Source organism: Aplidium turbinatum, chromosome 9, assembly GCF_918807975.1.
Source record: "Aplidium turbinatum chromosome 9, kaAplTurb1.1, whole genome shotgun sequence".
NCBI lineage: Eukaryota > Metazoa > Chordata > Ascidiacea > Aplousobranchia > Polyclinidae > Aplidium > Aplidium turbinatum.
Window position 1 is genome coordinate 17,958,889 of NC_137480.1, and position 15,669 is coordinate 17,974,557.

Here is a 15,669-nt window from a genome sequence, read left to right on the forward strand (position 1 = left end):
GCAATGTTGGCTGGGCAAGTAGGCCTACCGGTATGTTTAACTTAATTCTGTTGAGACAGCAGAATGGCAGATTGTTGGTCAATGCTCAACTTAGAAATGCAAACGTCAGTCAGTAGTCTATTATAGCACTTACAATTTTGCCATGGTTGTGATAACAACGAATTAATATGGATTATAAATGAAAAAAGTGAGAACTTCTTAGTAGCCTAACGGTCGCAAAAATTATATTTAAAAGTCTGCGACTGCTTTGAAGGCACCAAAAGGGGTTCCTCCAACACAAAAAGGTTAGGAATCACTGCTTGAGATTAAGTTGGTGGAAAGCAAGGAAGCCAATCTTTGTGTCCTCTTTCAAGCACGCCTTTGTCCAACCGACAAGCTGAATAAGTAACCTATAGCTACGAGCTAGTTGGTCTTTAATCAAAACTCTTCTACTACTGTTTACAGCCGTCACTATGTTTACGACATTCTTTTATTTGGATTTGGAGCGATGCTTCCTGATAAATAAGCAATTGCATTTTCATAATGTTGTCAGACTGCTACTTTATCTCGCCCAGATCTGGTCAGATAAATTGGCTGTCTGGGTTGCTACTGACTTCGTTTTCTCCCATGTTCTATTTTTATTTTTTGTTAAAAAGATATTTCAAATAGTTATGGAGATTCGCAGGCATGGAGGAACCATTTTAAAAGTAGGTGGGCCCAGAGGTGTAGCCGTCAAAGTCAATCCAACTTCTGGGGGTCGAAGCCCCCCAGACCCACCATAACATTGTTGCATTTCTAATAAGTTACCTTAAATTTTTTAGACATTGTGTTTTCATGATTGCTTTTCGTGCCAATAAGCGAAAATTTTCCATTTTTGAGCCCGATTTGGCCAAAAAAATTACAAAATTGTTAAATTTCTGCCCATAAATAGTGGGCTCAACATAGAAAAGTTTAAAGATTGGATTTCATCATTGAGCTATCAAAGATATAATCAAACTAGTGTGTATCAAATAAGTGAAGGCCTTTTTTGGAAACTCCCTTTCTGATTGCCGTTTTTCCTACCTTTCCAAAAAAAAATTTGCTTTCAAAAGTGGGTGGGCCAGGCCCACCTAGAAAATGAAATAGGTGGGCCCAGGCCTACGAGGCCCACGTGGTTCCTCCATGACTGGAGATTCGTCAAGTGTTATTGATACCACGTTTGATAACATCAGGTTCATAAAAAAACACTCAAGATAGGTCACACTGCTATTACAATTTGTAAAAGAGTTGCAGGCCAAATGATTTTGCGGGTTGGGTCTAATTGAACTGAACAAAACTTTATTAATCAAACGAAAGCATCTAACTCAAATGCAATGTCGTAAACAGTCAATGTGGAAACTCTGTTTACAACGTAAAGTTGGTGGTCCATGTTATAAGGCTAATACAGATGATAGTATGGAAGTTATATCCAATGGCGAAGGCGGTCTTTTGACACCAATATCTCCTCTGAGTTCCAAGGCTCCCTGCAACAGATGAAGTGTTTGTTTTCAGAAAATATACATCAGCAAATAGCATATCGCTTTACACGAAAAGTTACTTTTGGCTAACTTACAGCTTTTGTAGTGCCTTAAATAATTGAACTATTACTATAAGTTAGCACTAATGTTTCTGCTGTTTAAAAAAAGCTTAGCCTATTCAAATTACTTTTAGTACGGTAATCATATTTTAATGCTTGTTTTGGCAGCTTATAATTCGTGACCATGAATACCATTTAACTGCTACTTAAAACAACGCTTCAATTGTGTAGATATTGTGAAATATTTTCCTAAACCATTTTTAAACTCATTTGTCTGTTAGTTTGTTGCAATTTTAGACCATAACATCCTTCCTAATGGCTGCATACAAAACGTGAAGGTGTAGGCTAAATGACAACTAAAAAGATCGCAGCGGCCAAATTTTGATAAACACTGCTCATTTCATCAAAAATTGGGGGACAATAAGCCACTTGGGGGAGGGGCTTTTAACATGAAGGTTAACAACGAGGTTGTTTGTTCTCTTGGTCCTTTTTTTGCACACTTCATCCTCCTCGTATTTTCAAAAGCACTCTCACACACCCACTTCATCTGTCAGCCTACACGGTTGCACCAGGCGGGAGTTACGATTCAATTTAGCCCAATTGGCTAATGATGTGTAGGCTACCAACTTACGTGGCCAACTTAGGTACATCATGTGTCACAAAACCTGTGGCTTATAAATAATTAGGCAACATACAAAATATGATGAATAGGAATAGTTATATGTGAATAACATTTCTGAATATGGTTATCTTACGTTAAGAAAACTGAACTCGACGTCGTAGAGATTAAAGCCCAACCCAGAAGGAATTGAAATACCATTTCCTAAGAGTTCTGCAATGATAATAATGTTACTCGTTCTAGTAGCCTACATCAAAATTACTTTTTAGAAAGAATTATCTCATTGTTTAGTGTGTTTTGAAATACAGTATAGCCTATTTACAAATTAGCTTCGGTGTTTTAATACAGACCTAGAAGATTATTCTTTTGCCGAAGCTGGTTATTTAGAATTCAATGCAAGCTGTATAAAATGCATGAAAATCAAAAATCCATAGGCTACATATTCGTAAAAGCAAAATATTCTTCAAATACAGTGATTGCGTGTCAAGTAGCCTACATGACAACCGTTTGCTATTTATTTGAGGAAATTATATGTAGTGAATGAAAGAATAAGCTTGTTGCAACAAAATTTACGATTGATGGCAGGTAGTAAAGTTCCTGGCAATGCTCCTCCAATAAAGAGTCGTACAATCCCAATGTTTATAGGTCCAATGTTGCTGCTTTTTGTGGATAAATCTAAATCAAGATCGTCTATGGATCCTGATATTGTTGCGTTGACCACAGATATTCTTCCAGAAGCAGATAAATCCTGCAAAAGAAAAAACATAGCAATTTGCAAGCCACTCAGGCGGGAGAGTGGATATTGTTTGCCTGTAGATAGGGAAGGACGAGTAATCATGTGCAGCAACGTATTTCTCTTTAGGTATCATAGCTGATACAGACCTCGATGTACAATGATGTTCCAGTTTGATCGATCTCGTGCGTCTTGCCAAATTTTAGTAGGGTATTTGATATGTGGTTGAAAATTGTGCAAAAATGTGAATCTTTGAGCTCCTCTTGACCGTTTTCCTAGTATTTTTCCACTTAAATATAAATCTTCAAGTTCGCCTTTCCTTATGATGTGACCCAAGAACTTCAGCTGCCGCATTTCTAAAGATGTCATTAATTGCTGCTCCCGGCCCATCTGTTGGAGAACTGCTCTGTTAGTTCGAAAAGCTGTTCATGGAATTTTAAGAATTCTTCGGCAACGTATAACAAACAACGTGTAACAACGTATAACAAGTGAGCAACGTATAACAGTAAAAATTAAGTTGAGAAACTAGTTTACATAGCCGAGTGGTATGAGTGCTAATACGACGCACGAATGGGCACCGGTTAGACACCGCTCAAGAGCATGCGGCTGTGTCTTGGCAGCAAGGCCTATGAGAGAGGGGTACGGAGGGTACGGCGTACCCTTGAGGGCCCAGGCCTGTGTTTGTTGGGGGGCCCAAAATTGTGGTTTTATAGTTTACGCGCAAAAAATGTTTGGTTAAAACCATCCTAAACGACTGATTTCAAGCATAAAAGTTGTGATTCTTTAGTCCTCGGGGCCCGTAATCTAGCAAAAGGGCCCAGAAAGGCAATCGAGTGCTTTGCGAGCAAATTAGGGGCCCAAAGTGATAATTTGATGCTTTACGTGCAAAAATGTTCTGTTAAAAGCACCCTAAATTAAATCATAAAAGTTAGTTATTCTCCTGTCCAGGGGGGGGGAGGGGCATAGTGTAGCAAAAGCAGGTTTGAGCAAAACCCGGGCAAAAAGCCCGGATGTTTTTGTTTTTTTTGTGTGTTATTTAAAAACTATTTGACAAAGTTAGTTACTCGCTTATTTCACTTCAAAATAAATTTTGGAGTTGGAGCAGGACCGGAGCCGGAGTCAAAAAAGTGACTTCTCTCGTTCACCTCTGCTAGTGCTGGGCATGTGGTGAATGCAAAAGTTAATGAAGAAAGGTTAGGATTGATCAGATGATTAACTTGATTATGTTTTAACAAGATGTTATGTTTGAGCTTTGGTAGAGAGCAGCTTGGCTTGTAGCCTACCAGATACATATAACACTCAGTAAGGTTAACGAATTTAACATTAAACACACAAAATAACATGAAAAAACTACTAAATCTAACGTTTTCGACATCACATAGTGTCCTCTTCATAGGCGTAGCCAGGGGGGGGGCAAAAGGGGCCATGGCCCCTCCCAAGTTTTCAAAGTTTGGATTCCGAAGTTGAACCCTTTGTTGAAAATATAATATAATTTGTATAAATTTATATTGTTTTTCAAGACATCTGGCTATTAACACCCTCCAGGACTTGTTTTAGACACACAGAAAGACACCAATGAGTTTTGCAAATCGTAAATCGCGCAAAGTTTACGCGATTTACGCTTCTTTTAATTAATCTGTGGAAGCAACTTCAGGATCGCTTACTCTGTTGGGTTTTTTTGTAGTTTTTGTGTAGCTAAGTTTTTTTGTGTTCTCTAATTTTAGCCGCAATTTTGCCCGTTTGTGTGTAACAGCTACCTTTAATAAGTTAATAGCTGTTTATCTGTCTATAAATTTCATACAAATATTCCCTGAAAGTGTTTCCAGAAAGCGCTATAATCCATTATTTGAGTGTAATTTAAATTTTCCGGGGGAGCATGCCCCCGGACCCCCCTAGTATACGCGTGCCTTCGGCACGCTCTAACCCCCCATCAGCGTTATTGCTTTTCTTTCTTAACCCACCAGGAAACGCCACTGCAGATGTCTTAAATTAAACACTTTGTCGTTCTCTTCAATTCATCAAATATTTGGCCCCCCCAAAATTTTTTTTCTGGCTACGCCACTGGTCCTCTTCAGAAATAATTACAAGCTACATCTAAGAGAAATAAAAAAATGAATTTAAACACTTTACATTAAAGCTGTAGGCTACAAGCGACACCTCTCAACAGCACCATCAACAAACTGACACACGAATTCAATGCAGGATACACAAATTGGCGAGGGACAGATCACATGATGCACATTGCACAAAACACCAAATACTAGTTTCATTGCAGCCTGATAGCCTACTATTATTGCGCACAGGTGTCCAATTCTGCAGTAAAATGTTGTGTGGTGTGCAATACGCTTAAGCAAACATCACACTTTTTGCTCAAGACAAAGGGGCCCGGAGTGAGAGGGGGGCCCGGAATGACTCTTCGTACCCCTAGTGAAAATTTCTCTCAGAGGCCCTGCTTGGCAGGACATGACATTCCTGAATATGAACACAAATATTGGCTTCTTGTCTTCCCACCCACTTATTCTAATTTATCGTTCATTGGACGTAGGCCTAAGCCTGGTATGACAAAAAGATACAATAGAAAACGAGTGACACCTCGAATCGACTTAAATGCCTTGATGTTCTTTATGATGTTTTGGTTGCCTCATTCTTGAAAGGGAAAACATGTAATCTAATTTTTGACTCCATCTTTAAGCATACAGTAGGCTGAGATGTACATAGGCTATTACGCCGCAATTTCTACGCCGTAGACTTGCGGCGTAGACTTTTTGTTTACACTAACGCTTACGGCCACATTTTTTTGGATAGTTGTCGCTTGAGGCTACGCCGTAAAGTTTTCGCGTTTTTTTAGCGTATAGCGTCAACGCATACTTTTTAATGTCTCAGCTGTTGCTTGCAATTTTTTTTTATCAAACTACGAAACGTTTTTTCGCTACAACACGCCAATACCTTCCAGCGCTGCAGTTGAAAGAATGTTTTTAAATGGGCAAAGACATATTGAAACCAAAACGCAGCAAAATGTCAGATAAACACTTTCAGATGCTTGTGTTTCTTCGTGGAAATTCAAAATAAAACTTATTTGTTTCGAGTGGTTTATACCGTGTGAATGTTTGGCACCTAGCAAACAAAATGAGTTTACGCTGGTGTATGCGCTGACGCTGACGCCGCCAACTTTTTTTGCAAGTTACGTTAACGCATACGGCGTATGGTTTTTCGAACGTTTGCGTTTGCGCTGACGGCGTCAATATTGTTTGTATACTCGTACATCACTGACCGTAGGCTACCATTCCATGTATTACTAGCGGTTCAACATAGGCTATTTATAATCAATTTGTTTTGAAAGATGATTATACATTTCCATTTCTTTGTTTGCACACCGGGGTGTTATCGATTGGTTTGCTGAATGAAACAATGGCTTGGCAATATATGCTACGTGTAGATGTTTCAATGCAATGAAGTTTACGATGTTCTACCAATCATACGAATCAATCTCAAAAAATAATGTTGGAAACTTACCGCTTGCAAAGTGAAGGCATCTACCGATGGTCTGTCTTCTTGGCTGTCGTTGATCACGGCTACGATAATATCAAAGACCCCAGTCATGCTAATCACTGAGTTTTGAATGCTAATAGTCGGAGGCTTTGAAGCAGCTGTTCGAATACGGATGGGTCTACAAGAAAAATAAAACGTAACCTACAAGTTTGCCGATAATTTGAAAATTGGGCAAATGCAAATGGATGAGAAAATAAAATTAACATTGCGCGAAGCGAAACATATTGCCCATCAACATGGGTCATCCGCTTCCTTTAGCCATGGTTTTAAACTAGCTTGCCCAGTGTCGCCAAATTGAGTTCGGCCCATGTCTGGATGTGATGTCATCGTCTTAGTGGTCTGCCTCGGTTTCTTTTTCCATTGACTTTATCTTCCATGCAGATATTGCTGACTCAGTATTATGGCCAAACAGTTTTATAACTTTTTATTTTATTGTTGCTGCAATTGGTAGTAGCTTCGTTATAGTTAATAGGTCTTTAATTTTCATGTGGTCAAGTAGCCTTTTGTTGGTCATGCTTCTTACGATGCGATTTTGGAAAGTGGTGAGTTTTTTAATTGTTGTGGACGTCCAATGCACGTATTCTAAACTGTATATCAATACTGGTAAAACATAACTGTTCAAAAATTTTTTTTTAGTTTGATTGAGAATCTATTGAAAGTTAAAATCTTTTTATTCTTTTCAAACGCTACCCAGCCTATATCGATTCGGTGTTGTAGCCTACTGCAGTTTCTCCATCGTTGGTCGAAGATAGTTTGTTGCCAAGATATACCAATTCTGATATTTGTTATAGTCCATTCGCTTTCGTATACAATGAGATCAAGTGAGTTGTCAATTGGATCGGTTGTCATAGCCTACATTTGATTTGTCATACATACAAAATGTCATATTGACATATGTACAGTATATACTGTATAAAGTAACTTACAAATTACCAATGTCATACTCATACAGTTGTCATACATAGGCTACAAATTAGTATTAATTTTGCTTAAATTAACGTTTACTCATTCAACGTATTGTATTGCAGGCTATTACTTTATATTTAATTCAAATTGAACAAGTTTGAAACTATGCTATACCTATTTGGTCCGGCCAGATTTAATAATGATGGAATTATTCTGCCTAGGAAAGTGGAATCCAGCTTGAAAGGAAGAGCAATGTCCAGCTACAAAATAAATAAGATAATAGCTTACTCCGGGTGTTGGGCCTGTCGATATATCATGTGGTGTCAGGTTAGATGACAAGAGCCAATTGTAATTGTTGTGGAAGTAGTAAACCAATTGGATACTATCTATTGAAGAACACATATAATGGTCTTTCGTGTGTGAATTATAGCAGCTCTTCCTTAAAAGTGTCCAGTAGTGACAGCACTTTCTCCAGGGTTGGAATTTACTTTGAAGCCACATGAAAAAAATCTTAAATGTTCATGGCTCACTATTGCACATAATAGCAAATATATGGCACTGTCTATTCACATTCATGTTGCGCCAAAGATAATCTTCTTTTTTGAAAGCAGTAAATTAAAATTACGGAAACTTAAGAGATGGTCTCATTGGCATTAAGCCTAATATAGGATACCATATTGCAGTTTAAATAAAAAGATAACCATACCTCCAAAAAATTTGATTTAGATACCAATGGATCAGCTTTTGTTATAAAAAAAGTCGATAAAGCTAAATTTTTTTCAAAATTCAAAGTGCGACATATAAAATCCAGGGACCTGCATGAAGATGATGAGTCACTGATTTATTTTGAAATTGCTTTTCTTGTGAAGAATTTTGTTCGTTTCGAATCGCTTTTTATGGATTAAAATTTTAATTCATTTCGACCAGAAAAGTACGTTTGGCAAAGGTTTAGATTCTACAATAAAAGCCCTGTTGATTGGAGGACAATAAATATTTACCAGTTTATCAAATAATTCAAAATACGGTAAAAGAAAAAAACAGTAAGAATTCTGATATCCCTATATTAGGGTGGTAAAATATGCATTTCTACTTCAAAAAAATAATTTAATGCTTTGTGTAGACCTTTGTAGGATTTCAAAATGATATTTTAAAAAACAGATCAACCAAGAATGCTATGAATGAATTTTTTGTAAATAAAATCTTGAATTTTTGAACTTGTCAACAATTCACCATATCAAGATCAACTGTGATGCTGAAAACTCCACTGGCAAATAGCGAATGCAGACATGTTTGTAAGACATAGTTTCCAATAAGAATTTGGCCCATTGCCGTTGAAGATGTTGGTTCCGGAAGAGCTTCTCTCTCGTATGGTAGTCTGCAAATAATTGTTACATCTACAGTACAGTATGTAAGATCACAAATTTTAACGTAAGCCTATGCCTTAAAAATAAACTCTGTGTATTTGAAAGTCACACAACGATTTCTATGTGAAGAAGGGGTGTTCTTCCCGGCCATCAGCACAAGGCTGATCACTCGCTAGTACAGCGAGCAGCAGTAACGCTTCGCTAACCATAACGGTGTAGTGTTAACGGTGTAGTTAAACTGACTGGTAAAGCGGCGGTCGATTACCGAAGTGGCAAGAATACGGTGCGATACTGATGAGCCCAGCCTCATGGGCGAAACACGTGTCTATCGCTGTCTATTCGATGCTACAATCGGCTGCCCAGAAACTCAACGTTTTCTAATTAGAAAAAAAAAATTAGTTGGTTTGGTTTGGTTTTGACTCTTTATCCTCGGACTGACAAAGCCTTGATTGGTTATTCCTGATAGAATTTGCGGCGTATACGTACATCCAAGCCCGCAACCAGGGGAGGCATTGGGGGCATTTGCCCCCCCCAAAATTTTTTGAAAATTTTTTAAACGTTCTGTGCAGTATGAAATGTACTTGTAGAGTGTAGACTATCGAAACCGAAAGTAGGCTACGTTGGTTGGAAGCCATGCTAACGATTTTGTTCGATAAATTAGGCTGGCATCCTCACTATCCGTTTCGTTAGCGTAGCCTATACATAATGTCAGCATCCATCATCACCATAAAAAGCGTTTAAAAACAACTAAATAATTCGAGATCAAAAGCAGCTGCGATAGCGTGGTGAATAAGCTACTCAGTTGGGCTTAGGCATTTGTAAATACGTCACATAGAAACATTTGTATCACAATTTCACAAAAAATTGCCTTGTTCTATGATTGAGTAGATCGAAGGCTGAAGCGCATTTTGAAGTTAAACTGCTACAGTAACAAGCGGCATGGCAAATAAACAGAATTCTATATTGAGTTTTTTTCCAAAACGAAGAAAAATTGATAACTCAGTCGAAAAATCGATAACTCAGATAGTCTCTAGATGCAATAACAATACCTAGGAAAGCTGGTCGCCAATCAATGAGAGCAAACTACGAGACAAATGATCCGGAAGATTTCTATCGTCAATCTGTATACATACCGTATGTAGATGGCCTTCTACAAGAATTGCAAGGAAGATTTCATGAGCATTTAAAAAAAAGCTGCCCAAATTCAACTCATTGTGCCTAGACATGTCGCTTCAACAAGGTATAGTGACATTGACAATACAGTAGGCTACAATTTTACAAAGGAGACAATAACTGCGAAGCCATGATAGATGAGCTTGCCAGGTGGAAAATTAAGTGGGAACGAATTCTTGAAAGTAAAAGGCCAGCAAGTGCGGTTGATGCGGTGTCAGCAATAGAATCCCAAAAAGAGTTTTATCCAAACATTTACAAACTCTTGATAATTTTGGCTACACTTCCAATCACAACTGCTTCTGCAGAAAGAACATTTAGCTGTTTACGGTGCTTGAAAAGTTACCTTAGAAAGCACTATGGGGCAGGACAGGCTTTCTGGACTCGCTCTCATGCAAATCCATCGTACTCAAAATCCAAGCGCGGAATTGGTGTTAAACAAACTTGCCAAATCAAGTAGAAAGTTAGACATTATGCTCTAAATTAAAATGTCATTTTGCATTTGCAAAGTCAACTTCTTTGGGCCTACAAACATAAAAACTTGTTGAGCCAACAAAATGTTTCAGGATTGTAATTTGTAATTACCGTGTTGAGTTTATTCATATGTATCTGTTTGTTTATGTTGATGTAAATATATGTTATTGATTAAATTATGACTCCAGTCGTGCCAATGCAGTTCGTAGCCTACAGATGTTGTATTTTATTTGTAATCGACTGAACACATTACTGTATTATCGTAATTTTCTTCCTTGGGTAGTCATAGCTAAATGAGAAAAGGATACAAAGGCTAGTTTCCTTTAATGCTGTACTAAACAAAAACGTGATTGACATAAGTTATGACCACTGAACCGTAACATGGTAGTGCCACACACTCTGTCAATGGGCGTGGACATTAACATAAAAATGTCACAATGCATCATTTTAATGTTTGTTCTTTGATAAAAATTAAATGCCCCCCCCGAAAATACTTGCTGGTTGCGGGCCTGCGTACATCTCTGGTGCGTTCTATGCACGGATGACAAAGGATCTGTTTTCATGTTTAGAAAAGAAAACATATCCCTGTCAACTTTTAGACAAACTTCTACATAGTCACTTTCAAGTGCTATTATGCAATTGTCAAATCACTAAATAATTGCATATCACACACAAATTGTTTCTATCAAAGTTTTCTTTCATGTTAGCTTGCCATTTGCTATTCAAGACAAAAGTCTATTTATTGCTAACTTGAAAGTCGAACGTTGATAAACTTGAATCACCTCTGCAGACACTTGCGGCAGTTTAGTGCAGTGAATATATGCTTCTAAAAGAAAAGAAGTATTTTAGTACCGGTACATAAAAATACGTACGTCATGTCGGGTTGGTCCAAAAGATAGCATTTTCCATCAAAATTAACGTCGAAGTAACTGTTGGAAGCTACTGGTGATCCTACAAGAGATAAATCCAGTCCAACACCGGAAAATACTGGAATATCAGCTGAAACAATAATAACATAATTATGATGGAAATATGTTTACAATCAGGTTAGACTGTTAATTTATCTCCTCTTTGCCACAAACAGTAGACCATTTAAGATGAGGACAATGGAGAAACGATCCAAGAGAAAATACTGTCAGTGCGAAAAAAAGATGGAAAAAATTGTTTCAATTAGTTTTTCATGTCAACGCTACGAAAAATGTCACAAGTTTTCTGCTTGTTACCTCGTACACCTCCAATAAACTTGTTGAATATGCCCAGGGATGCTTCAATTAATGTCGAACACAACTGAAACGTTATACAGTAGCTTTGTTAGAGATAACAATTAAATGATTCTGAAACATAACAGTAGCTCAAACAAGAAACAACACTGTAACTCTAACCTTTAAAACATCCACCAAAGATCAATTGGTTTTTGTGAAGGTTTAACAACAATTTGTTAATTAATCGTTTATAATAAATTGGTTTATTGTAAGCCAAGTAACAAATTAATTATTTGCAATGCTAAATCAGACAAAATAAGAAAATTACGAAATGTAATAGGCTACTGCATGTGGCACAGCAAACAGTGTACAAGCAAAACTGTTTCCATTGTTTATCTAGTTAAACTTACTGAGGCAATGAACAAAAAACTAGTTTAGTTTTAGCAACCTACAGCTGAAAATTGGGAGTTACTGTAAGCAGTTCGATTAATTCACAAGGAAACTTTTTTATTTTTTATTTTAATTAACACAAGAACTTTTTAACTGTTTTTAGTATTTTATTGTCTAATTCATCGTAAAATCGTTTCTGTGACATATTTTTTCTATCGTTAAAAAATCGTCAAATAAAACAAATTGATAAACAGGTCTATTACTCTATATTTACTTAAAATCTTATAACTTTGCAACCGCAATCAGGTAAATTAGTCTACGATGAAGTCAGGTTTTCGTTCACCTCGGTTTGCAGCAGTGAAATGAGGTCTTCGGCAATTACGTCTTGCAATGCAAAGTTTGAATCCCCAATGTCTGCCACTCTTGTTGCAACATTCATTGAATAGATTTGCGTTACACACTGAGGAGCCGTAATGCCAGTCTGAAAAATACAGTTTGACATAGTGAATATGGGCATAGCATGCCATAACCTAATAGTTAGAAACACGGCATATGGCAAAGGTAACCCAAAAATTAATTTTAATGGAAGGCTATTGAACTTCGTAATGTTTGCAATACTTTTCTTTACTATAACCTATTACCACAATACAGTACGGCCATACAAATATTAGCTTTACGTACCTAAACATTTTAGACATAGGCCTACCGATGTATTATCATACAGTAGGCTATATCCAATTTTCAACGTAGTCTACAAGTAAAAATGGGGCAAAAACAAGTGATCAAAATTATACCTTAAACTAGCATTCAGTATCAGCTTAACATTTCTATGCTATTTTTTTATGTGAGAAACTTTTGCTAAACTTTGCATCTTTGAAACGTATGACTCTCTGAATAAGCCAAAACAACGTCGACTATAGCGTTTGATATTGTAGAATTTTGAATCATAATTTCTTACCAAAAACTGGTTTTCACTTTGTCCCAAACTCAGAGATACAAAAATTCCACTTTGAAAGGTGGCTTCGAAAAACCCAGCGTGTTGTCTGGTGACAATTCTAAAAACAAAGAAGTGAAAACTAGACAAAGTGGTTTTGATTGGCAGACTAAAGCAGGGGTCACCAAACAACGGCCCACGAGACAGATCCAGCCAGCGAGGTTTGTCCGTCCGGCCCGCTGAACCGTATGTTTATGTAACCTCGCCGATTCGTTGGTAGATAGGCTACACAGCATGAGCAAAATAATTAATATTGAATAAACATTCCATCAAAAGCTAACGCTATGTGAAAGTTGAATTATTTGATTTGCCTTTTTCCATCCTTATTCTACTATTCAGATTAAATGTCACTGAAACGGCACAGTATAGCCTAATTACTTCAATTTCATAATGGTAGCCTATACGTTACGTAATAGCAGTAGCGTTGACAGGGCGTTCAGAAGATGCTTTAGGTTCTGGGTCCGAAATGGGTTTAGGGGTCTGTAGCTCATCCTTTCCAAGGAACTCGAGGAATTTAAGAAACTACAGCGTATTTTTTGGATATAGTGCGTTTCTCTTAGAAGTGTTTTGATTTGTGGCCCAAGGATTCCATTGGTACCAGGCTCAAATTATCCTTAGTAGTGAACGGTAGTAAATAGATTAGAGATAAGTTTTAATACTTATTTAGGCTGATATTGACGTTGTGTTCTCCCGATATCATTCCTTCAACCATGCTTGCGTTTAAAAATAACGATTGAGGAGGATTGGGAAGCATTTCTGCATTCCTGAAGGACAGCCGTTCCAATACTTGTCTGTTGAAACAAAGAAAGTCATTTTATTGCAAAGGCCTATATTAACTTGTCTTATTTCAGTCAAGATGGCTAACGTGCCAAGATAGCTTGTTTTTTCTCATTTCACCTACAGGCTAAACAACGACCATGTCCAAAGCCCCTGCAAGTACTTAGCGCCACCATACGAGACATTTGCACAAGAGCATGGAATCGCAATAAAAAATACTCCATTTTGCTTCTGTTTTTTTTTTTTTTTATGTGGTTACAACTCTAAACATGCTAACAAAGAAAATATTCTACAGCCCTGTTTTGAAGAGTATTTGAGTGTTTTAATAGTAGACTGTAGACTGAGTGTCTAGCTAGTGAAATCGTCTGGTCGTCGCACAAGAAACTGTAAGTTTGACACCGATCGATGCCAAACGTCATCTGGGTCTTGGCAAGACACAGAATGGTATTTTGAAGGTGGATATAAAAACCAGATACCTTGCTTTCACAGTCTTTTAAACTAAACCCAGTCTAAACCTTCATTCAATGGGCATCGTAATGTATGCAACAAAAAAGTAGACATCACACAAAAGAAACACAGCTTACCCAGTTAATGCGAAATCAGCACCAGCGGTAAAAAAGCTGGTCCCTATTTGTCCACTTGCCAATATTTTTGTTGTTGACAGTGAAGATAGTTGCAATGGAACAGCATCTCTCTCGACAGTGTTTAAGGCCACGTCCTTAACTGCACAATAAACGTGTCATAATGTGATAAACTTTACAGATCTGTTTTCTGCTGTATGTCTAATTGTCTATTGTCTATGGTGGAAAAAGGTTGATAGATGATACTGAACTTACTGAAGTCTATGCCTCTTTGATTCATTCGAAGCTTCAAACTCGACATTGAGTGGTTTTCCTGAGCAGCGATTGCAGTGATCAGGATCAGACCACAGGTTGAAAAAAGTGAAAGCTGCATTCTCAGCACTTTATTGTTGAAACACTCAAGCCTATGAGTCTGGTGAGAAATATTACACATTTTCTAATGTAGTAGTTATCATCCGTAGGCTATGAAGCAGAAAATTTGTGATCAGTCGAATGGAAGGACTTGGAGCCAATTTTTCGTCAGGTCATCAAGTTTGCAGAGGCCTGTTATTCCGTTGAGAGGGGAATATATGGGACAACCAAAAATGATGAGATTAGCTGTAGTTCAGTTCAGTTTATTTTTTGTTTTGTTGGCGAAAAAGAAAGACACAAAAAGCAAAAACACAATAAACACAAATAATTCGCACAACAAGGATGGCAGCGAAAGACCAAAAAGTCACCAACGTCAGCTGCCACCCAAACATTTAAACAAAAGACCCAAAATTAAGAACATTAACACGTATAGCACAATACCAGCACTTTACATAATACATTTACAATGGAATAACACAGGGCAACATAAAAAAAAAAACTGTGTAGAGAAATAAGCGGATGATGCGTTTCAGGAGTGATCATTGTACAAATTCTTTAATAAACATTTATATTTAAATTTAAAAACATTATAAGACTTTTCTTTTATTTCTTTTGGTACTTGATTCCATAGTTTCACTCCATTAAAACATAGCATCTTCTTACCAGAGTTTGACGTTGTAGAAGGCAAATATAAATCATTCTTTTGGTTCTGACGGGTTTTATGATGGTGAATTTCGTTTACAAAAATAAAGCAGCCAGCAAAGGCCTGGGGCAGCATTTTGTGCACATATTTGTACATAAATTTTGCAGTTTCTAATTTGATAATATCGTCAATTCTGAGCACATTAAATTGATGATAAAGAACAGTTGTATTTGTTGACCTCGGCAAAAGTGTAGATTACATTTGCTCCCGTCGCGCGCACTGACACGCTGCAGATGCCCTCATCCTCCATCGTGCCAAGCAAGCTGCAGGGGTTGAATGTACCAGCGGAAAACCGGTTTCATTCAAATCAACAAAAAGTGCA

At 37.4% G+C, this 15,669-nt stretch overlaps 1 protein-coding gene across 1 annotated transcript; it reads right to left on the minus strand.

The window, feature by feature from the left end:
- Window positions 1–465: 465 nt before the first annotated feature.
- Window positions 466–14,695, minus strand: LOC145777530 (bactericidal permeability-increasing protein-like). The gene is made up of 13 exons (XM_082588933.1): window positions 14,549–14,695; window positions 14,297–14,435; window positions 13,595–13,726; window positions 12,900–12,996; window positions 12,285–12,422; window positions 11,573–11,636; window positions 11,222–11,348; window positions 8,572–8,716; window positions 7,516–7,601; window positions 6,400–6,553; window positions 2,727–2,901; window positions 2,290–2,366; window positions 466–1,481 (listed from the first exon to the last, which is right to left on the minus strand). The coding sequence occupies exons 1-13, from the start codon at window positions 14,664–14,666 to the stop codon at window positions 1,389–1,391; spliced, it is 1,545 nt and encodes a 514-aa protein (XP_082445059.1). The 5' UTR covers window positions 14,667–14,695; the 3' UTR covers window positions 466–1,388.
- Window positions 14,696–15,669: the final 974 nt, after the last annotated feature.

Bases quoted from the DNA above. Each gene is read 5' to 3' on its own strand.
- LOC145777530 (XM_082588933.1), bottom strand. From the start codon at position 14,666: ATGCAGCTTTCACTTTTTTCAACCTGTGGTCTGATCCTGATCACTGCA. The intron at 12,423-12,899 runs GTAAGAAATTAT...TGTATTTTTCAG, and splicing joins AAAGTGAAAACCAGTTTTTG to ACTGGCATTACGGCTCCTCA. The intron at 11,637-12,284 runs GTGAACGAAAAC...ATAACGTTTCAG, and splicing joins TTTCACTGCTGCAAACCGAG to TTGTGTTCGACATTAATTGA.